This window comes from Pteropus alecto, unplaced genomic scaffold (genome assembly GCF_000325575.1).
Source record: "Pteropus alecto unplaced genomic scaffold, ASM32557v1 scaffold98, whole genome shotgun sequence".
Classification (NCBI taxonomy): Eukaryota; Metazoa; Chordata; class Mammalia; order Chiroptera; family Pteropodidae; genus Pteropus; species Pteropus alecto.
Genome location: NW_006443570.1, coordinates 22,312,842 through 22,335,009, shown reverse-complemented (window position 1 = coordinate 22,335,009; position 22,168 = coordinate 22,312,842). Strand labels below are relative to the sequence as shown.

Here is a 22,168-nt window from a genome sequence, read left to right as displayed (position 1 = left end):
AAGAAAAATTGTGGGGAGGTAAACCAGATGGTCCTCCTTCCAGGGTGAACTGCAGAGAAGCCAGGATGTTGCTCCCCTCAGAAAGGCTGCAGAAGTGGCTGTGGTCTGTGTCATGTTGGCCTTGTGAAAATACCCAATACTGCTATCTCAGCCACAGCTGACTGGCCTAGGGACCAGTACCCAAGCCATGAGACCACATTTAGGCCAGAAGTAAGGGAAGTCACACTTGAGATAGGTTGGCATAGCACCCTATCCAATCAGAATGTTCTATTCAGGATGCCGACAGATCCATCCCAATCAGATCCTCCCTTCTAAGGAGCACTGTGTGAGAACTCATATCACATCTCCCTGGCTTGGGGGTGCTGAGTGGAGCCCAGAGTGGCTCCATCGCTGCTGGGGTGGTCCTTGTGCTGTCCCACAACGTATGGGTCCTTGTAATAAACCCCCATAACCAGAGATCACCTGGGCCTCAACTTGATATCTGCTCCTCAAAGAATGTTCCCTGACTACTCTATCAAAATACCTTCCCCAGTCACTAATACGTCACTTTTTAAATTTTTTCCTTCATAGCCACTTATTATCTGAAATTATTCTGTTGGTATGTGTGTGCTCATATACTGTGTGTCTTCCCTCCTGAGAATAGAGATCTGGGCTCCCCCGTGTTCCACTAAATCTCTAGTGTCTAGAACAGTATCTGGCACATAGTAAATGCCCAATATAGTTTTGTTGAACCAATGAACCTCAAAAGGCCTGGAGCCTCAGTCCCCCTGGGTGAGGGCATAATGAGACCTTTCAGAGCCATATGCCCCAGGGACATGACTGCAAGGAAGGTGGAGGCACATCTCCCCAACCCAGTGCCTGCTCCACAGTGCCTGCCTACTACTCCCTTCCCCACCTCCCAGCACCCAGGCCCAGCCTGAGCAATCAAGGGTGACCTGTATCTCAGGCTGCTCCAGCAAGAACCAGCGCAGAGGGTACGTGTGGGCTTTCATCATGTCCACCGGCACCGTGAACTGCTCGTCCAGGTGGAAAGTTTCTCTTTGGGTGAGGCTTGGGTCAAACTTGCTCCTCCAGAAACCTGCATCCAGCAGAAGGCAGGGGCTACATAGACGGGGACCAAGGTGGGTTCTATTCCACCAGCCTCTTCCACAGCCCACCCAGAACCCATTTCAGGGAAGAAAGGTAGAGGCCAGGACCCCAGGGGATGCTGTGCCAGTTGACACCCAGTTGATCTGAGGTCTTTCTGTAGAATTTTTGAAATCTGGGCTTGCATTCTCCCCATGCCATGCCTTGCCATGCGCTCAGGAACCTCCTCCTGGGTCTTTTCAGGCTCGGTTTCCTCCTAGGATACTTTCTCCACAACAGCCCCATCCAGTTCCTGGGCCTCCTCCCTGCCACACCATTACTTTTCTCCTATCCTCCCCCAAGCCATAACCCAGTGAGCCCCCTACCTCCTGGCCCAGCCATGAAGAGGTAGAGGCGCCCTGAGAACGCAGGCTTCTCAGCGGCTCAGCCTACAGGGCAGGCGTAGGATCTGCCAGGGTGGGGGACCTGAGAAGAGAAGGAGCGTACCCTGGAAGTGGATGGCATTGAGGAGAAGCAGCACTGTGTCATCTGACAGCTCTGAGAGGAAATCCTCAATCTTCCCCTCCGTGGCCTCCTTCACCCATTGGTTGATGTTTGCCAGGTCATCCCCCTTCTTTCCCATCAGGTTCATGGGCTTTGCACCAAAGAGCTGTTCCGATTGTTTCAGGAAGTCTTCTTTGATGGGAAATCCTACATAGAAGGGACCACAAGCTGCTCCCAAGGCTCAAGCTCCACAGCCACCAATGATTCAACTGGCTACCCGAGGCCAAGCCCATCTCCCTCACCCTGTCCACCCCAGGCACTGCCTAGGGAACTCCCTGCCACCAGTACCTACCTTTCTGCAAGTACATTCTGGCAGCCAATCGGAATGTTCCAGGACCCAGGTCCTGGCACAGGCGGCTCAGCAGGCGGGGTAGGCAGGGCCCTGAGTCTGCATGCAGCACCTGCTGTAACCTCTGCAGCGTTTGGTTCTGAGCACCTGGAGGGGACCGCATTGGCTATGGCCCAGGCTGGAGTTCTTTCTACTCCCACTGTCCACCCCATCCCTTGAGTACCTATGGTGAGCATGCCCCTAGAACCACACTCTCCTCTCCCATCCACTGAAATGGTCGGAGCGACAGGACTCCCAAGTTCTACTTTTATCTCTGCTGCTGACAGTCTGGGCAGCCTTGCCTCACAAAAATCGTCATCCCTTTCGGAACCTCCGTTTCCCACAATGATACCCTCCAGTCCAATGGAGACATTGTAGCTAACAAACTCTTACATAAAAGTCACCAGAAGCAGATCTCCAGACTCAATCCCTGGGAATCTGTCTCACAGAGATTGAAGGTGGGCCCGCATTTTATCAAGCATCCAAGGGACTCCAGTGGAGGAGTAACTCTAGAGAGGTGAGTTCCTACTGGCCTCCCAGCTCTGCTGGTCTGGACAGGTGCTGCCACAGTACCTAGTGCCAGGTGAGAGAGTGCCAGGGCCACACTCAAAGGCGATAGGATGAGGTTGGGGCTGGTAGATCTTTGGGCCACCAGGGAGAATAGGTCTGTGGTGAAGGCCATCATGGCCTGGGCCAGCCTGCGGTTCTGCTCCGGAGTTGGGGCCTCTTTGCAGTCTCCTGGGGCCTTCTTCAGGGCAGTATGGCCACGAAACTCCTGCAGGGGTATATCAGGAGTCAGTGGGGTCCAGGGTTCAGCTCTGGCTTCTGTGTTGAAGATATCTTTCATAGCCCCTGTGCTCGGGGGCAGCAGGGCCTTGTCAGTCCTGATACCCAATCACACAGGCAATGGTATGCTAGAGACTGGATCCCTTTCTCTGGTCCCTCTCACCCTCTCCCCTCAAGCCTCAGCCTCACAGCCACAACCCCAAGTTCCCTCAACCCTACTGATTGGCCCTCCTCCCTCAGACCCCGCCCACTCTTCCCCAGCCCCACCTGGTTGTACCTGGTTGCCCAACATGAGGAAGCTAAGTGGGGCTAGCTTCTCCTGGGTTGGCCCGCTCACTATCTGAAGAAAGGAGGAAATAAATGGAGAGAGACCCGTCCAGCAGGTTCCCTACTCTGTACAAACCATATGTGAGGCCCCTCAGGGCTTTCCTCCCCATCATGTCCCCTCAATCCCAAGTACCTGCTGACCAAAGAGCATGGCACTCGCTGGAGAGAACTGTTAAGAAAGGCATGAAGAACCCCTTATAGAGGCAAATCCTCCCTCTATCCAGCCTTTCTCCTCTTCCCCCTCAGACCTCTGGCCTCTTCCATACCTGCCTCCCTTCCCCACGCAGATCATGGCCCAGGCTCACCACCAAGCAGGGGACTTGCAGGCAGGACAAGCTGAGCACCAGGAGCCCCCAAAGCAGTGCCATGTTCCTGTGCGGGACAGGAAGCCTCAGTTCCCGCCTCATCCCCACACACACTGTCACCAATTATCTGACTTGCTACCTAAGGCCAAGTCCCCACACCCACATGGAATCCCACCCACATAATCACTGGCTGGCCAAGTCCTGAGCCGTCACTGCTGAGGGGATAATGCCAGGTACAGCACACACCCCCAAAACACATTAGCAGTACCTCTCAGCTCTGAGGGTTTTTTCCCTGAATTGTTTTTTCCCTTTGTGTTTTCTGGTTTTTCACATTTCATGCACTGAGAATGTTTTAGTTCATAGGGGGAAAATGTTATTGAAACAGAAAAAGTCCTCATTCTTCAAGGCCTGGCACTGTGAATCAGACCTGGGTTTGAATCCAGACTCTGACTCTTAACGGAGAATCTTGGACATCGACCTTAATCCCTCTGGGCTCCTCCTCATATTATAAAATGGTGGTACAAGTCCCTACCTCCTCCCACAGGTATTACGAGGACCAAAATAAGACAATCTTTTTGAGCCCTGGGTACAATGCCTGGCACCCAATCATGGCTGTTGTTAGCCTAGCCAAGGCTCTCTTCTGAGAACCCTGCTCTGTACTGGAGCTCCCCCAGAACTCTTATCTAACCTGCTATCCATCTGGCCCACCTTTTCTGGCTGGTCTGGTCTGGTCTTGCTAACAAGGGTGGACAGGCCTTTAAGACTCTGGGGTCTCAGCAGGGGAGGTGGGGTGGCCCAGAGAGCCACCTTGTTGACCCTACAGCAGAACCCAATGAATGACTCTGGCCAGAACCACCTTTGGACTTACGGAAATCACTTTGCCCCAGGCTGGTTCCAGGAAGCCAGACTGGCAGGAGGGGATGGGCAAGTGTAGGTCTAGCCTCTGAGCAGGTCTCACATACCCCACCCCCATTCTCAGGGCCAGTCTTTCTGGAGAATCCTTCTATCACCCCTGGGCTCACCCCCACCACACACAAGGGCCTTTGGCCAGGGCCCAGATCCCTAACCTGGGCTTTTGAATCTTTCTGGCAAGAAAAGACCTCGTTTTTCAAGTCCCAGAGAGACTCTCCCTGGACTCCCACCTTGGCCCCTCATCACCCCAAGAGGCCAGGAAATGACAGGCCTCTTGAATAAATTCAGCCCAGACCCCCTTAGCCAGGTGGGCAACTTCTACCTCTCTCCTGCCCGAGGAGCAGGCCAAGCCACCCCTCACCTCGTACCTCTTCAAGCTCCTCTCTGTTGCACACGATGTCCCTCTGGCCTCACTTGGGTGCTCCCCACGCTCTACCCCAGGCTCCAGCCAGCCCAGACGAGCCCTCCCCTCCCACTAGGACCTTTGCTCTGAACAGCCAACCCCTGTTCAGATTGCTTTCTCCTCTGGTAAATATTGACCTGCATATCCGGTTAAACATTGATATTGGGGCCGGAAGCCCCCTTCCCACCGGAGCACCTAATCCTGAGACGGCCACCTGGAGCCACATGCACTTGAGTCCCACCTGAGCCTAGAGAAAGGTGGTTCAGGAGACAGTGGAAGAGGCCGTCCTCATCTGGAGAGCAGATCAAGGAAGGACAGGAGCCTTCCAGTGACCCCATGAGGTGGGGGGTTATCCCTAGTTTAGTCAGGCTCAGAGATGCTATGTGACCTGCCCAAGGTCATAGCTGGGCTCAGAGTTACATCCAGATTTCGACTTCCAATGCCTTTTCCTGCCTCCCATCCCAAGGGGAGGGAAGGGGAAGCTGCAGGAGCCTATGTACCAACCCTTACATGCCCAGGATCCCAGTTGGCTACCTTCATTCTGGGTCTGGAAGGAAGGGGCTGGGGAGAGATACTGAGGGACAAGACTCTCTCAGCATCCTACCTCATCGGGAGCAATGCCTCTTTACCCTCCCCAAGGGTGAGGGTTCTGGAAACTGGCCTGGGGCTGCACAAACCCGAAGCCCTGTCCCCTGTGCTGCCTGAAGAGCAATGATCAGGCTGCCTCCCCACCTCCTGCCTTACTCCTCACCCTCTCCTCACTTCCCTCTAAGCTGCAGGATTGCAACTTTTCCCCCACCTAACCACCGTCAAGAAAAGCCTCACTCAGTTCCATGGCTCTTCCAAAGGATTTATTGGTCATATTTACATCTATTGCAAATAGTAAAGAGGCAACAGGGGCCCAGTCCCAGACCTCATTTCTGCTCCAGAATGTGAGGACTCGGAAACACAAGGGTCTACCTGTCCCCTGGGAGAGATCTGAGATGCAGAGATAGAATCCTTCTTGCCCCTTCTCTCAGAGACTTGGACCGCCCCCTCAAACCCTGCAAGAGTTCCAGGCCCAGGGGCTGCCTCCTCAGCTCAAGGCACAAACACTGTGGTTAAGGATGGCAGGCAAGGCATGGGGTCACTCCTGGCAGGCACCAGCTAGCCAAGTCCATCTTCCCTCCCCGATCCTAACCTCTTTCTTGTCCTACTCATCCCCTACTGGGCAGGTCCTGGTTGAGTAGACACTTAAACCCCAGCCCAAGGCCCTTAAAGACCATGGCCAGCCCTCCTTAGAGGATAGAGCCCAAGCACCATGGGGTCCTGAACTAGGGCAGCTCCCCTGTCCTTGGGAGACAGAGCCAGAGAGAGCCCAGCAAGAAGGGGCGGGGGCCTTGGCTGGAAACTGGGTGGGCAGGGCCAGTCTCCCTTTCCCTTCTCGAGCTTGCTTGTCCCCATGTGGATCCAGAGGGTAGACCTGGGAGAAGAGAGGACAGTGATGCTTTCCCAGCTCCTCCTCTTGCTTCCTGCTAGCTAGGAGCAGTGTCTCCTCAAGCTGTGAATGAGATCTTCACTGGCAGCGTTGGTGGCTCTGGGGGTTCAGAAGCCCAGATCCCCACCCTGCCCTAGCTGGCAGGCCATGTGGGTACAGAGGGTATGGGGCCCAAGGCTTGCATGGAGGGAGCTTGTGGGGAAACGAGGGTGAGGGGTGGATTCTTGGAGGATGTCTGCCCACTTGGGTCTAGCCAGCTCCCACCTCAGCCTATGCCAGGAGGCGGATGACCCCATTGTCTGATCCCAGCAGGAGGTGGCGTTTGGTAGGCAGCAAGGCCAGGCTGGTGAGTGTCCCACGGAAGTTCTCAGAGCTGAGCTTGGTGGTGGCCTGGGAGGGTGGCTCAAGCAGGGAGCAGACACCAATCTTATTTGCCACGGTGCCAGTGACCACCTCACTGCCATACAGGTCGAAGGTGTGGATAGGGTCTGATGCTGACTTGTAGTGGTGCGTGGGCTTCTGCTCCAGCTCCTTCCAGACGGTCAAAGAGTGGTCGGAGGAAGAGCTGACCAGGACACTGCCCTCCACCGCCTGCTCGGGAACAGGACAGCCTCAGCAGGGCTTGGAGCCTCCTGTGTGCCCACCAAGCCCCAGGGTCTTCCCATTTCCTCCCACAGTACCTCCCAAGAAGACAGGGCATCCTGACCAGTAAACAGGCTGCCATCCTCCCGTATTATGTTAAGGTTAATTAGTATAAATATATTCAAGTATAATTAACCTAGTTATCACTATATTTTGAGCACTTACTGTGTTCAGGAACTGTGTAGGCATGCCACATTGCCATATTACCACATTTAATCTTTGTAACAACCCCACAGGGTAGATGCTGTCATTGTTCCCATTTATGGAGGAAAACTAAGGCTCAGAGAACTTAAGTAATCATACTGAAGTCACAGAGTCAGTAAGTGGCAGAGTCAGGATTAACACCCAGGTTGGCCCCAAAGCCCTCCAGAAAAGTCTGGATTGGAAAGTTGGAATTTAGAGGCACCTGGACCCAGGGTCTCCTGGGGAATCCTAGAGGGGACCCGAGCAGCGTGCCCTCAGCAGCAGCAGTGCATATCCCTTGGCCTCCACTTAGGATGGGGAGGGAATCCCAGTTGCCGGGAGAAACCCTCACACAAGTAGCCCTGTGCCTCCCCTCCTTTGCCTCCTTGAGGGCTGTGATTGAGAGTGGGGCAGGGGCAGAGGTGGTGGCAGGATTCCCATACTCCTCTGCCCCTGCCCCCACCAGGGAGTATGGACTCTGCTCAGTGGTCTGGGGGTAGTAAACATCCTCCTAGCTGAGCTTTATTTAACCTGAATTGGGTCACGGACAGGACCCGACCCCTGATCCTCCTAGCAAGACAAATATGGACAAGGGTTACTCATTAGAACACATCCAGGGAGCAGCAGGGTCAGCTCAGCCCCCTAGTGCCCGCCCCTGTGGCCTGCCTCCTGCCATGGCCTCAAAGTGCACCTGGCTCCTGACCCTCCCTTATACCTGTCCTTGGGCAGATATCAAGGAGATCAGCTTGAGCCTGTCCTGGGTGGACCCTAAACAGAGGTGGGGGTCCACAGCAGTGAGGAGGGGAAGGGGATTTGGTCTGTCACCTTGATCTGCAGGATGTCCCCCTCATGGGCAGGCCAGCCACGCAGAACCAGGCCCGTACGGGTGTCCAGGAGCACCATGAAGCCCGAGGAGAAGCCGGCCACGACGCTGCGGCCACTGGGGCTAACAGCCAGGGAGCGGACAAGCCCAGGGTTCAGCCCGCCACCCAGGCGGAACTCATGCTGCAAGCAGAGGGAGACGAGCTGAGATGCCGCTGCTGCTCCAACCCGCTTCTTCCTGAGGTCCTGCTTACCCCCCAAGCCCACACAGCTGGAAGGTCTGAGCCTCTGTCCCCCATCAAGAGGAGAGCTCCTCCCATCACAGGCCAGAGTCCTCCCCTCCTCCCCCTTGCCCCCCAGGGTTTGCTATTGTGGGTGATCTGTCTCCAAACAGAAGTTATGCCCATGCCCTTTTCACTTTGGGGTCTCTCCCCGCTTCCAGGCACTCAGGCCAGGGCTCAGGGAGCTGGACACCCCTGACCTGCAGTCCAGGCTTCCTGCAGTCGACAAAGCGCAGGGTTGAGTCAGAGCTGGCCATGGTGATGCTGGTGTGAGGGGCAGGCATTACAGCCACAGCAGTCAGTGGCACCCGGCTGTCCCACGGCTCTACCGTGCGAAGGGTCTTCCCTGGCAAGAAAAAAGGCACAGTGGACCTGGGGTCCCAGAAGCTGATGGAAGAGCCCCAACTCTTCCTATACCCTGACCTATTCCATATCTGCCTCTAATATCCCAGGGAATCTCAGAAAATGCTAGATGTTTCTTGACCCTCCCACCTTCCTGCTTTCATGACCCAGCCAGGCTCCTGTCCCCAAAGCAACCTCCTCTCTTAATATAGCACCTCCTGACCTAATGTTACCTCTGTCTACCTCAATACTACCCCAGCCTCTACCCACTTCTAGCCTAGTTTCTCCTTACAATGATGTCAAAAAGGAATGAGGCAATGACTTACCAAATGCGTACTACATGCCGCATGTTAAGCCAAGCCCCCATATGCATTATCTTCTAGACCAGTTGTTCTGATTCTCATTTTACAGATGAGAAAACTGATGCTTCCAACAGCAAAGTGACTTGTTCAAGGTCACTCAGCAAGTTGAGTTGGCAGAGCCGATTCAAATTCAAGATCTAATGGATTCCAAGTCTTAACTGATCCTCTGTGTGGTCTCACTGGGCCACCTCAAACCACACGCCATTACACCCCACCTTTGGACCCTACTCCCAGAGGCCTGGTGGGGTGCAGGATGGCAGCAACAAGACAGGCCTCACCTGGGCCCACTCACCTGTGAAGGGGTCCCAGACGTGCACAGCCCCGTCACAGCTCACCACACACTGCGGGGCCTCAAGCTGGCCCACAAAGAAGACACTCTTGCGGTGCTGGGCATAGATGAGGCGTGGGGCCATCTCACTGGTGCCATCCCCAGAGTTGTAGAGTGGCCAGAGGCGCACAGTGCGGTCCTTGCTGCCACTCAGGAAGAAGTCCTCACTGCTCAGGGGTGCCACACACTTGACGGCCCCTGAGTGGCCTGGGAAGCTCTGCAGGCGGATCTGGTGGAAGTGAAAGTGGGCGTCCTGCTGGCTCACACCAATCTCGTACTGCCAGTATGCCAGCCAGTTCCCACTCAGCCCATGGGCACTCCGTGGCAGCTCCCGCTTCAACGCATTGTCCTCGCTCTCACTGCCAAGGCCCCCACTGCCCACCCCAGAGATGGGGCCCAGGGGGCCAGAGTTCTCAGGCTGAGAGTTGTCAGGGATCTGGATGCGGTTCCCAACCAGGACACTCCCAAAGGTCCCCGAGTGGCTGTCATCCTGGGGACAGCCCCCACCCTGGGGGTCTGACTCAGGGCTGGTGCTTGGCACAGTGGGCTCCATGCTAGCAGGGCTGCGACTGCTCGGGCTGATGCTCTCCAAATACAGCCCTGCCAGCTCCCCTACCAGCTCGTGGTTAGGGATGATTTTCTGGATGATGTCACCTGGATGGGAGTGGAAGAGGTCCCTAAGATTAGGAAAGATGGCAGGTGGCTGCTACCTCCCACCCAAGGGCTTGGGAACTACAGAAGGCATGATAGGTACGGGCTCTGAAACTATGAGCAAGTGACACTACATCTCTGAGCCTCGGTTTCCTCCCCAGTAAAACATGCTCTTATTCATTCGCTATGTACATGTGAGCACCTTCTTCATGTGCTGGGCACCATACTAAGCATCAGAAATATAACAATGAATGAGACAGGTAATACTCTCCCTCCTAGAGCTTAGATTTCAGTGGAGGGATGACAACTTATCTGATCACAGGGCTGCTCATCCTATTCCAGGAGATGACATATGTCAATGCTCAGAACAGTGTCTGGCCCATACGAGAAGCTACATAAAAGTGGGCTGCCCATTTCTCTCAGACAGCTCCTAGAGATGTCAGTATGTCAGCATGACTGCCCGGCCTTCCTCAGCAACACACTAGGCCATTCCTGTGCCCCCTTGCTGGCTAACGCTCAGTTCCTGTTATTATGTCACCTTGGGACTCGAAGTCTGAGGACAAATCCCTTTGTTCTAACCCAGAAAACTATGCTTAACACCCACTACTAACTCTGAGTGCAGGGGGAGCATGGGACCCTCCCAGGGGAAGAGACAGCCACAGAGTCTGTAAAGGAACATGAGGGGGCAGTACCCAACAGGCAGGAGAAGGGCACGTAGATCATGTATGCCATCTCCAAGGTGAACACTTTCTGTAGCTCATCCAGCAGGGTGGGGTCCACCAGCCGCTGCTGCCCATCAGAGAAGACCACCTCTGGCAGCTGGCCCTCACTGCGGCCCACAGGATCCAGCTTCAGATCCTGGGGGCAGGAAGACAGGGAGTCAGTTGAGTCTACAGCCCCCACCCAGCCCATGCTAGCCAGGTAGGTCTGCCCACCTGTTGCTGAAGCTCGTGCAGCTGAGAGAAGACTTGAAAGAAGGTAGCCACTGGTTCACTCAGGTGCTGCTGGACCATCTCCTGTCCAATGCGCAGGCAGATGAGGGCGATGAGGCTGATGGTTTTCATACACAGGACAGTCCGGGCCTGGGCTCCACTTGGGAACCTGGAAACAAAGCTTACTCTGTGGGACTTGCCCAGAACCCACCAAAAGTTTTAAGTGAAAGGAGCTATAGATCTATTGGTCCAAACAGGATAAGGAAACTGAGGCACAGAAAGAACACGTGGCTTGCTCAGGGATCTGCAGCTGGGATCAGAACCAGGACTCCTGGTACCCAGTTCAGTGCCTCTGGACTTTCCCTCAAGCTTCCCAGTCCCCCACCCACATAGCCTCCATAGCTAGGCTGCTTCCCCCAGGAGATGGGGCAGGGGCTTACCCTGTGATGAGGGAAGTGAGGAAGCTGAGAACAGGCAGCAAGACCTCGTGGCTGATACGGGGCAGGATGTCCATGAGAGTGGTGTCTGAGAGGTACACGATGATCTTCTGGGTCAGAGTCACTGCTGCCAGCAGCCCTGCCTCCTTACGGCTGTTCAACCGACTGGGGCTTGAGGTGCTACCTGGGGCCACCTAGGGCCACAGAGTCGTTGAGGACCAGCCTGCCCCACAGACTGCCTGGAACCCCCAGAGATCCCAGGTCGGCTCTCAGGCTCCTCAGACCCCCAACCCCCAGCCTAAACAGGGACTAACCAGGTAGCTGATGTAGGGCAGGTACTGGTAGGTGAGGACAGGCTCCCCATACAGATGGGCAATGTGGAGGAGGCAACTGAGCACAGGCCCTGACACTATATCGCCCAAGATCGGTCTCTTCTGGTAGATGTTGCCAGCACTCAGCGGGGGGCTCTCGCCACTGCTCACAGTGAACTGCTGCCGAGTAGAACCTGCCAAGGAAGGGCCAGTGGCCTTGAATGCTAGTGGAGGCCAGGAGGGCAGTCGGTCTTCCAGGGACCAGAGTGGTAGCCACTCCCACTCACTTTAGGCTGGGGTCTGCCCTATGCCCTACCTAAGGAAGGAAAGAGCTTACAGACTGGGACCCAGGACCTGGCCAGAAGGTAGTCTGCGGTGGGAGTGGGAAGGATTCCCTAGAGGGGACTGAAGATGGCCTGGGAGAAGCTTCATCTCCAGCACTGACCAGAGACCTTACCAACATAACATGATGTCAGCAGGCGGAGCAGGTTCCGGGCCACGTGGCGAGAAGCCACTGTGGGGCCGAGTTTGGCGGACAGCCAGCGGACCATCTTGCAGGCCGTATCTGCAGGACGGGAGCAGGCCCTGAGCTCATCAGATAATGGTGGCTCACTACTTCTCCCTCCCCACCCCTTGGCACCCCACCCAGCCAACTCTGCCTACCACTTTGCCAAGGAGCTCAGCCTGAGCCTAGTCACCCCACACCACCACCCTCCATTCAGCAGTGGCAGAGATGGCCTGTGGGACTCTGGCTTTGGGGTTGCTCCAGGTTATTCTTTCAGTAAATCTTCAGCTAATAAATGAGGCCCTGGCTGTGCTCTAGCTACCACCCACTCTGGTCTCTAATCCCTCCTCTGCCCTCCACTCTTTTAGTCTAACTACACTGGCCTTTTACCGATTCTTTAATGAAACCATGACAACCTCAGAGCCTTGTACATGCTATTCTCTCTGTATGGAATGCTCTTCCCACCAAAGACCCTGCCATTTTTGCCTAGCTACCTCCTACTCATTGAACCTCAAATGGCCCTACTTTCAAGGAAGGCTTCTCTGACCCCTGAAAACTAAGTCAAAGCTCCGTTTTATATTCCCTCGTAGCACCCAGCCATGTTCATTACAGCACTACCATACCTTGTGCTCATGTAGGACTATCTACAACATGGCACCTCCTCTGCTAGATGTGAGCTCTAGGAGGGCAGGCCCACAACTATGCTGTGTGTGGATGTGCTCGATACACTGCTTGGTGCAGCAAATGTTGAGTGAAAACCAGATGACTGACCAACACCTCTAGGCCTGAGAACTCACCAAGAAGGATCTTCTGTTCTTTGCCTTCCAACTGCTCGGTCAGTGGCTCCTCTTCTACCTCCCCATCTGGCCCGCTGCTACCGGCCACAACCGTATCCATGGACAGCACCGTGTCAGAGAGAGTGAGCTCAGATGTCCCAGTGACTTCGTCTTGCTCCCCCTCCCCATCCTCCTCCTCCAATACTACACTGCCTTCCTCTGCCTCCTCTTCCTCCTCTGAGTCTTCACTTTGCTTCAGGTCTTGGCTGCTGTCACCTGACCTAAGGCTGCTCTTGTCCACAGGAGTGCCCCCCTCATCTGCAGCCCGCTCCTCGCCCTCGCCCAGAGAGGTCTCGCTGGTGCTGCTCTTGTCACTCAGTCGGCCCAGGCTCAGAGCCTCAGCCTCCTGGGGCTGTGGGGACTCAGCCACATAGAGCCCAGCTTGAAAGTCTTCTGTTTCAGGGAGGTCGGCCTGGTCGTGGAAGCTGACGCCAGATGTATAGTCTGGGAGCCCAAGGCCTGAGGAGGCAGCAGGCTCCCCATCCATCTGAATCTCCTCCCCAAAGGCACAGGAGCTGGGCCTGGCCCCTGGAAGCCCGCTTTCCTCATCCTCGGCAGCTCCTGTCAGGCCCTTACTTTCCTCCTGGGAGGCCTCCACACCAGCCAGCACCTGCAGGACATGGGGCAGCAGGTGGACGAGAAAGGCCTGCAGGCCCAGCCGCACCATCAGCTGAGCCACAAAGCAGTCAGTGTATAGGTAGAAGCGGCCATGAAGCCAGCAGGGGCTCTCGTAGGCACCAATGAGAGGCTTCAGTAGGTACTTGTTAGCATTTTTGGGGCCCAGTGCCTTGGCAACAGGTTCAAATAGGTACCAGGCTGTATACACAGCCGTGTGCTCCTCAGACATGAGTGACAGCACAAAGGGCAGCAGGATCTCCAGCCCCTCTGGGGTGATGTCACTCAGCACTGCACCCAGTTGCTGCCACAAAGTAAAGACCAGCTCCCGCCCCTGAGCCTCATCCTCCACACGCTTTGCCTGGTACAGGAGGATGAACTTATGTAGTGCGGGGAAGTATGAAGGGAAGGGAACCACAGAGCTGAAGGGGCTGAGGAGCTGGGCTGGGCAAGGTGGGGGCAATCCCTGGGACACAGGCCTGTACTGAAACAGTGGACCCAGCTTGCCCCTCCCTACTACCATGGGGCCTTCTGGTCCACTCAGCTGCAGAAGCATGTCCAGCACAGGCTGCAGAGACACAGGGACCTCCTTGGGATGGCGTGTGCAGAGCCCCCGAACAGCCTCAAAGCGTACCCACAAAGGTGCATCAGGCTGTAGTGTTCGGACTTTGGTGGCAAACACCATCTCAGCCAATAGGACACCCAGTGCCTGCATGTCCCGATGGAAGAGGTCCCACAGCTGCACAGGTGGCTGGATCTGGGGCTGCTCAGGCACCTCCAAGCGGCCCCCTAGGCCTTTGGTCAGGAAGTTGCCTAGTTTCTCCAGCTCTTCCAGAGCCTGCATGGGATTGAAACCCTCAGGAAGAAGAATCTTCCCCTCCTCAGCTTCCCCAGGGTCTGCTCCAGCAGCTTTATTCCTGCGGCCCATTCGAGAGGCTGAGGGCACGGAGAAAGATAGGAGGCCTGGTGGGGCTTGACTGGAGGAGGAGGAGGAGGAGGAGGGGCCCAGCTGGTCACCTATTTTCCCAGCAAGGGAAATGGAATCCAGAGCTTCCGTGGCCTGCTCCAAGTCATCTTCCCCTGTCACTGGCTTGTCTCTGGCCCAGCCAGCCTCACAGGGAGTGGCCTCCAAAACCAGCCTGCCCACTCCATTCGTAAGTTGCCCTGGGAAGTCCTCCCGGCCTGTGCTCTCTTGGATGGTCTGGAACAACAGCCTAGGGATGAGTGGAGGCTCAGGGGCAAGGGTAGCAGCCCCAGCCAGGCGCTGGGGGTGTGGCTGGTCAAAGAGCTGTACCACACCATAGCTGGTCAGGTGCGTGTGGGCGTCCACCAAATGCAGACACACATTCTTCTCCTTCACAGCCTCCTTGCCCTGGAGTTTGTAGCCAAAGGTGAGATCGATCCAGTGGTGTAGGTCCTGGGATACCTCACGGCTCTCCAGCAGTGCCCGGTGGGCAGCCACAAACTCCTGGCTGGAGTTACACCAGGCTGGCACATCCAGGTCAGGCATATCAGGGTGGATGGAACAGAAGATGGAGGGATCAGTGTAAAATTCAGGGATACACTCATCAGGTGTCCAGTTCTGCATACGTTCCATGCTGGCAGGGTACTCATGGGGCTCCCATTGTGCCCGCACATGTCCACACAGCACTGACCGGGGTGTGCGCCGAGCCTTGTACACATAGTATGTGATGTCCGAGAGCACATCTGAGATATGGTGAGGAACATGAGGTGGCTCTCCGCCACCTGCACCACCTGCCACAAACGCCTGCCGTGTCATCTCATACGTAAAGTCCAGCTGCTTATCTCCCTTGTTGAGGCGGAACTTGGACTTGCGCAGGTCTCGGAAGCGCCCGTGGGGTGTGGTAAAATCCACCACCCAGGGCAATACTGGGTGGTAGTTGGGATCCCCCTGCCGCCGACCTGCCAACCGATTCAGCTGCATGAGGTAGTGGAAGTTGCTGATGCGACCATGGACCCAGTCTAGCACAAGGCCCCTGAGTTCTTCTTGGCAGGTAGAACACCCAGGTCCTCTTCCTTCCTTTTCTCCAGGCTCAGTGCCTACCCCATCCCTTGCTACAGGAGTCTCCTCATTGTCATCCTCCTCGGGCCTCTCATAAGCACTCAGGTCCAGCCGGAGCTCACTACAAAGCTTCTCATCCACAGCAATGTGGTGCAAAGATAAGGCCCCACAGGCCAGTCCCTGCTGGTGACAGGCATCCATGGCCCTCAGCACACGGAAAAGAATGAAGAGCACCTTGGCTTGGCTGTTGGTCAGCTTGGCAGGACTGAAAGTGACCACATCATGCAAGGAAAACTGTACGTAAGGGTGCACCACATACAGCATCTCTGGGGACTCCAGCAGGGCTTCAGCTCTCAAAAGACTGGGACAAGCCTGGCTGCCCTGAGGGGGACAAGGGTCATCTCTGGTATATGCTGGGCATTGGGTAGCTTCGCCCACTGGCAAGAAGGAGTAACCATAGACCCTCTGCAGAGCTTGTCTAACTGAGTCCAGGGCAAGGACAGCTGAGGGGGCAGGGCTATGACTATAGGGCTGCCCATAAGTATGATATGCATGGCGCCACAGGTTGCGATAATTCTGGGCAGCCACATCCTGCATGAAGCTATTGAGGGTTTCAGAGCTGCAGGACCCCTCCTCAAAGGGCATGCCGCGGCCCAGCGGGTAGGACAGCCTGCGTTTCCGCAGTCCATGCACCTCTATTCGCGTCCAGCCTGGGGGCAGCCTCTGCACGGAGCGTTGAAGGAGAGTCTTGACTTCCGCTTCGCCCAAGCCCTCTGCCCTGGGGCAGGGTCCCGAAGGCAGTCGGCGCTCACGGAGACTGGCCAGCCAGCGCACGGGGACTAGGGCTACCACGTGAGTGCCCCCCGGGGCCGGAGCAAGCTGCCGGGCATCTATGTTCAGGTCTCTCTCCACGCTCTGGAGCAGCTCCTCCATGTTAGGGCTTGGGGGCGGGGCCCGGCCCTTGACCCCAGTGGTAAGAGTGACTTCCCGCCCCCTATTCCCCGGGGCCATCCCCTCCTGGCCACCTGGGAGCAGCGCGGGGTTGAGTAGGGCCACGGCCCTCCTCGCAACGGCTTCTGGGTGCCAGACTGGCAGGGTAGGAATGGGCGAGGGACAGGAGCTGGGGCGGAGGCGGCGGCGGTGGGCCAGGGACAGAGGATCGGAGAGCCGGGCGCTCTTACCCTTCTGCAGGGTCCTGCGCTCCTGGCGCTGCAGGGCGGGCGCTGCGGGATGCCAGCGCCCTGCTCCACCGTGACGGGTCAGCTGACGCGGTTCACGTGATCGCCCCAGTACGGAAACAACCGCACGTGGCTCAAAGCAGGGGACGGGACCCCGCCTCTCGCCCGCGCCACCGCCCGGCGGGCTTCCGCGCCCTCCCTCCTAGCTCTCTGCTCAGGGCTGGTGGCGGCTTCGTTTCCTCTGTGGCTGAAAGGGACCCCAGCCGGCCCGCGGATGCGGGCAAGAGGGATGCTGAACCACCCACGAGATGTACTCTCCTCTCCCTGCTTCCTCCTGCACGCTCCAGAACGCTGATGTAGGGAGGCTTTTCCCAGAGATCCCAGCATTTAGCGGGCCGATTCCCCCTCTCCTGCCACCGCTTTTACAGATTAGAAACCCAAGGCAGAGCTGGGACTTTTGACATCAAGTGCCTTCGGCGCCTCCATGCTGCCTTCCAAAAGGAACTTTTAATTTTCCAAAACATTTCTTCAGTAACATTCCATTTGGCCTTCATAACACACTGTGAGGTAGGGAGGACGATTATTACTGTTTATATTTTCAGGTGATAACCAAGAGCGGCCGAAAGAGGCGTGCAAGTGACAGAATGGAGACTTTCTGCCCTGGAGTCCTCCCCACTGAACAGCTCTCTTCTTTCTTAAATATATACACACACACACACACACACACACACACACACACATACATATATATATATATTTTTTTCTTTCTTTCTTTCTTTCTTTCTTTCTTTCTTTCTTTCTTTCTTTCTTTTTAATTATTGGTTGTCATTCAAATAAATTAATACATACATAAACCCTTTAAAAAGCATGGTGAAGGTTTATCTTAAGAAAGGCTCAAATATAAATTATATATTTTGGTCACTGATAGGCAAAAAATAACCTATAACATAACATACACACACACACACATACATATTTTTTTTTCTTTCTTTCTTTCTTTCTTTCTTTCTTTCTTTCTTTCTTTCTTTCTTTCTTTCTTTTTTCTTTTTTCTTTTTTTTTAAATTCTGGGTGATCTGAGGAATGGAAGTGGCCAAGGCCAAGAGGCCTGGCGTCCTTGAGAGAAAATGTTCCCCCAAGGCTTCCTGTTGAAGATCAGCTTCTGCGGTGTCACAGAGCCTGCCTGCTGTGGTCAGAGCCTTGCAGATGCCACCGTGGCTGGGGGAGGGTGCAGCATGGGTTAAGGAGCGGAAACCAGAGAGCTGGCACCAGAACTACATGACTCCTTCAAGGGGTCTCAGTTCTGACTCATTTACAAAACAGATAGGCCATTGTTTTCTGTGAAACCACTGGCTCTGTTTTTTTGAGTCTCACTCCTAAAAGGAGAGTTTGCCTCCTGTAGAAGTTTGATGTAGAGGTATGGGAGTTCCATAAAGACATTTAAGAAAATCTAAAGTCCAAATTAGGAGACAGGAATGGCTCTGCCATGATCTGATTTCAACTGTATTCTCTTTCTTGATGGGGCAACCAGAGCTTCTGATGCGCTTGGTCACAGGACCTTGGGCAGTAATAACTCAAAACCACCATTTATCAAGCTCTGACTGATTAGCAATCCAGGCAACATGCTAAGCACTTTGCATACCTTGTTTTGTTTAATTCTCAACACTACCCTTTCAAGAAGAAATTTTTATACCCATTTTAGGATGAGGAAGCTGATTACCTTAGGTAACTTGCCCAAGGTCACATAGATAAGAAGTGGTAGAGCCAGGATTCAAACCTAGGCCTATCTCATCCTAAAACCAATGTTCTCTGTACTGCTTGGCCATGTACTATTGGTGTTTTCACCTGGGAAATTAGGTATTCTTTGACAATCTCGCATCCCCAACTTTGGTCTGAGTATCTGAGACCAGAGGATGGGTTTTGATCATCTAGAGGTAGTGCCTGCTTCTTTGGGTCCACCTGGTCTTTGCTCTGGTCTCAGTTTACCTAGATTGCTCAGGCACTTTTTCTTTCTGCAAGTCTGTGTGTACCCTGCCCTCTAGTGGTTTTGGTTTGCAATGCAACAGTGACCTTGGGTGTAACTAACCTTACCTCTTAGAATTCTCTTGAGGAAAGTCCTTGCAATGCTGGGCACTGGTGTACTAAGATTTCCGGGGCAATGACACCTTCCCCAATCCCAGCCCTAAAACAATGGTTTTCAAATTTTATGATGTACTTCTCATTGAGTAGTCTGGGGCGGGACGCAGGAATCTGAATTTTTAACATGCACCCCAGGTAATTCTGATGCAGGCAGTCTGCAGGCCACATATTAAGATAAATAATGCTCTGTAGCAGCTCTATTCCCAAATTTCCCCGAATCCCAACCCAAGCACCCTTGGGCTTTTGGGAATCTGGGACCAAATTAGCCGCTCCCCTTTGCCAACTTCAATATTGAGTTGCCAGCAGGTCATTGCTCGGATAGTCAGAGAGGCAGGCTGCAGCTTTCCCTGCTGACAGTCAGCCCATGCTGGGTGAGGCTAGCCTTTGCTGATCTGACAGGGAGAAAAGTAAAGGAAGCTAACATTTAGTACACCAAACGTGGGCCAGTGGGCCAGTGGGCCAGGTACTGTGCTGGGTGTTTTTAAACAATCCTTTTTTTAATCCCTACAATAAGCCATGAACTTATTATTCATTCTATTTTGTAGGTGAGGAAATTGAAACTCAGAGATGTTAAGTATATTCATCAAGCTCACAACTGGTAAGAGCTGGAATTTAAATCCAAGTTCATCCAACTCAATAGTTCTCAACTGGGGGCAATTTTGGCCCCCAGGGACCGTTTGGGATGTCTAGAGACACTTTTGTTGTTGGGGTGGTGGGGCAGGGTATTTTGCTAATGGCATCTACTGGGCCATGGATGCTGGCCCCACAGGACAGCCCTCACAACAAGAAATTATCAAACCCAGAATGTCAATAGTGCTCAGGTTGAGAAACCCTGGACCCAAATCCTGTGCTTTTGCCCTATAGAGTAGGATAGTGAGGGGATGGAGACTTAGCAGAACAAAATGGAGTAGGGCCTACCCCAAGGGCCTTCGGTGGGAAGGGGATGGGACATCTGTGCTAAGAATAATGGAAATGGAACAGCTGGTGAGATTTCTCTTCCTTCCAAGCTTGGCCAAGGCCCTGCTCAGTTTCTCCCAACTTGCCAAGTCAGTCCTGGGACTTCACACTAAGCTTGTCCTAGAGTGACCCTGACTCCCAGCTCAGGGCGGGGGCAAAATATTTACCTAGGTCTTCCTGCAGAACTTCCCAGCCAAAGCCCCTGGCTCCGGGGGCCAGTGCTTTCCACCTGCAGCCCCTGGGAAGCTCCGCCTTAGCTCCCTTGCTGTGGAGGTTGAGAGCATATAAAAACTAGAGCAGCCAAGGGCCAGGTGGCATCTAGAACAGTTAGAAGTGGAGTGAATAGGCATAGCCAGGAAGATCCCCTTAGCAGGCTCCTGTCTGGGGAGAAATAGGGTGACTTGAGCAGACAGTAGTAGGTAGCTGGCCTGGGCAGCAGGATTCTGATCCTGAGGAGGTTTGCTTTCCACAGCCATTCTTCTCCTCTAGGCTTGGGCCGCAGCTTCACTGAACTTTCCCCAGTTTCCATTCCTGGAGCCCACACACACTTATCCAGTCTCCATTCTGGGCCTCCCCAATACTGGCCTCCTTTACTAGACTAGGGCGGGTGGGTAGAGCTGACTGTGCTGACAGGAAATACCTCTCGTTCCAAGCTCAGAACCTCTGAAGAAACAGTAGACTGGGGCATGGAGGTGTGTGTGGGAGGGAGGAGGCAGGTAGAGACAGTCTTGGAGAGAAAAGAGGAAAGAACATACAAGCAGGTCTCCCATATTTGGGGTTCAATCTCCTTCTTTCCCTCCCCGACCCCCCCATGGGGGAGTGGATAAGGAGATGGAGTAGGGCAGGCCAGGAGGAAGATGTGGTAACAGCTGATTTGTCCCCTGAAGTCATACTTTCCAACAATCAGCTGTTACTGGGCCGGAAGGCAGGAAGTTTCCTTAAAGGCACAATGTTCTGAACACAAACTCAGGATTCTGGAGTTCCTAAGAACTATAGCAATCACTTGGCAGAGCCTGTATTTAATATAGAAGGAACTATCTCACACTCCAGGCTAATCCTTCCAGCTCAATTATCCTCACCTCCAATTCTGAGTTTATGGAAAAGTCGTGGATCCCTGTGTACACGTTTCTCTTCGTTGGGGTGGGGGCAGTGATGAGGTGGGACGGGTCTAAGACTTGCCCCTTTAAATAAGCCGTCCAGCAGCTTTTGCCAAGTCACTGGGTTCCTTTCAGTTTTTGCCCATCCCCCGCCCCTCTAGACTCTGATTGGACCCTGGAGAGGGAGCAGCCTCCTCATTGGTCTCTACCTTTGAAATCTCTCCCTAAGTAGGCCTGAGTCAGTGAAAATCTTCTGGAGGGCGGGACGGAATGGGGGTATCAGGCAGAGATAGATGGGGTTGCTGACCAGTTGTACTTTGACACGGCCTATGGTTTTGACTACAGGTCTTCCTTCTACCCTCAGGTGAAGACTATGCTATGAAATTTTTCTTAGGAATTGGTTCTGTCTGTGACTGGGACGAGACCATCTTCCCCAAGAAAAGAAAAATCTCCTGATCAGGAAGCCCCCACCCCCAGGAGGAGTGGGCTAGACCTCTTCAGGAAAAGCGGGGGCTAGGCGAGGTGAGCAGTCCTCCCTTCCCCTCAAAGCGGTTCTTATCCAGTGGAAGAGTCTGCTGCCCTGAGGGCTGATTTCCACCTTCAGTTCTGCCCACTCCTGCTGCTTCGTCTGCTCCACCTTTTCTCTGAGAGCTATAGCCTCCTGCAGAGGTCAGCGGATCCATTTTAGGGTCGTCTAGAAGAAGCACTCATGGCTCTAAAAAGGAGGGACTGTAGCCCTTTAAGGACTTAGCCGGGATGGATTCAGAGAAGAGTTTAAAAATGCCAACTCACAGAGCGCGCTGGATTCTGGGAACGAAGTGTCAGACCGAGAACTACATTGACCAGTATGCACTGCAAACACACACGCCTTTACTTCCTTCTGCTCTTTAGGACTCTGGTTTGACGTAGCGCTCTTCAAAGCGAGTATCCTAGGCAGAGGGCTGAGCCACACCTTTTCACCTATTGGCCAGCTCGTGAGTTGGTGGGCGTGGCTTTAGTGCAACTCCACTAAGCAAAGGGGTGACCTCCTTGCCAATCAGAACTAAGACAGCCGGAGAGGCGGGACAAGAGCGAAGGGCTGGCGCCCCCGAGTGGGTGTGGTCACGCTGCCCGCCAGTTGGTGGTGATTGGCCCTGGGCGGTACAATCGCAACTTGTGCGTCACGACGCCGCCAGCTGATCGGAGACCGGAGCCGGTGTGTGCTGGGCGCTGGGAAGAGAGCGCCGCCGGCCGCGAGGAACGGACGCACTGATTTGCTCCCTTACCCTCAGCCCCCCCACACACACACCCAGCACCAGGTGGGTGTGAACTGGGTCCTGGCAGCACAGGAGGGAACCGCGCTAACGGAGTAATAGGGGCAAG

General features: G+C 54.5%; 2 protein-coding genes across 4 annotated transcripts in view; both read right to left on the bottom strand.

The window, feature by feature from the left end:
• SERPINF2 (serpin family F member 2) overlaps positions 1-5,453 on the bottom strand; it is an 8,380-nt gene extending 2,927 nt beyond the window's left edge. Inside the window, exons 1-6 of the mRNA XM_015599158.2 lie at positions 3,337-5,453; positions 3,021-3,083; positions 2,531-2,732; positions 1,922-2,065; positions 1,573-1,776; positions 936-1,078 (exon numbers count right to left, since the gene is read on the bottom strand). Coding sequence (XP_015454644.1) covers positions 936-1,078; positions 1,573-1,776; positions 1,922-2,065; positions 2,531-2,732; positions 3,021-3,083; positions 3,337-3,477 — 897 coding nt within the window. The 5' untranslated portion in view covers positions 3,478-5,453. The remainder of the gene's footprint in view (positions 1-935; positions 1,079-1,572; positions 1,777-1,921; positions 2,066-2,530; positions 2,733-3,020; positions 3,084-3,336) is intronic.
• Positions 5,454-5,522: 69 nt separating this feature from the next.
• Positions 5,523-21,682, bottom strand: WDR81 (WD repeat domain 81). 3 transcript variants are annotated; one of them, XM_025041617.1, is made up of 11 exons: positions 21,599-21,682; positions 12,761-17,175; positions 11,916-12,023; positions 11,462-11,652; positions 11,151-11,341; positions 10,714-10,879; positions 10,471-10,636; positions 9,092-9,781; positions 8,296-8,441; positions 7,818-7,997; positions 5,523-6,758 (listed from the first exon to the last, which is right to left on the bottom strand). In XM_025041617.1, exons 2-11 carry the CDS (start codon positions 16,446-16,448, stop codon positions 6,438-6,440), a joined length of 5,847 nt encoding a protein of 1,948 aa, XP_024897385.1. In that variant the 5' UTR covers positions 16,449-17,175; positions 21,599-21,682; the 3' UTR covers positions 5,523-6,437. The 3 variants fall into 3 exon arrangements, with proteins under 3 accessions (XP_024897385.1, XP_024897386.1, XP_015454778.1); XM_025041618.1 differs by lacking the exon at positions 21,599-21,682 and having other exon boundaries at positions 12,761-13,409; positions 16,619-17,296; XM_015599292.2 differs by lacking the exon at positions 21,599-21,682 and having other exon boundaries at positions 5,523-6,152; positions 6,432-6,758; positions 12,761-16,448.
• Between the last annotated feature and the right edge of the window lie 486 nt (positions 21,683-22,168).

Excerpts from the sequence above, each read along its gene's own strand:
- WDR81 (XM_025041617.1), bottom strand. The coding sequence starts at position 16,448 with ATGGCCCCGGGGAATAGGGGGCGGGAAGTCACTCTTACCACTGGGGTC. Across the intron at positions 10,880-11,150 it reads CTCACTTCCCTCATCACAGG|GTTCCCAAGTGGAGCCCAGG; the intron begins GTAAGCCCCTGC and ends CTTTGTTTCCAG. Across the intron at positions 8,442-9,091 it reads CGTCTGGGACCCCTTCACAG|GGAAGACCCTTCGCACGGTA; the intron begins GTGAGTGGGCCC and ends TTTTCTTGCCAG.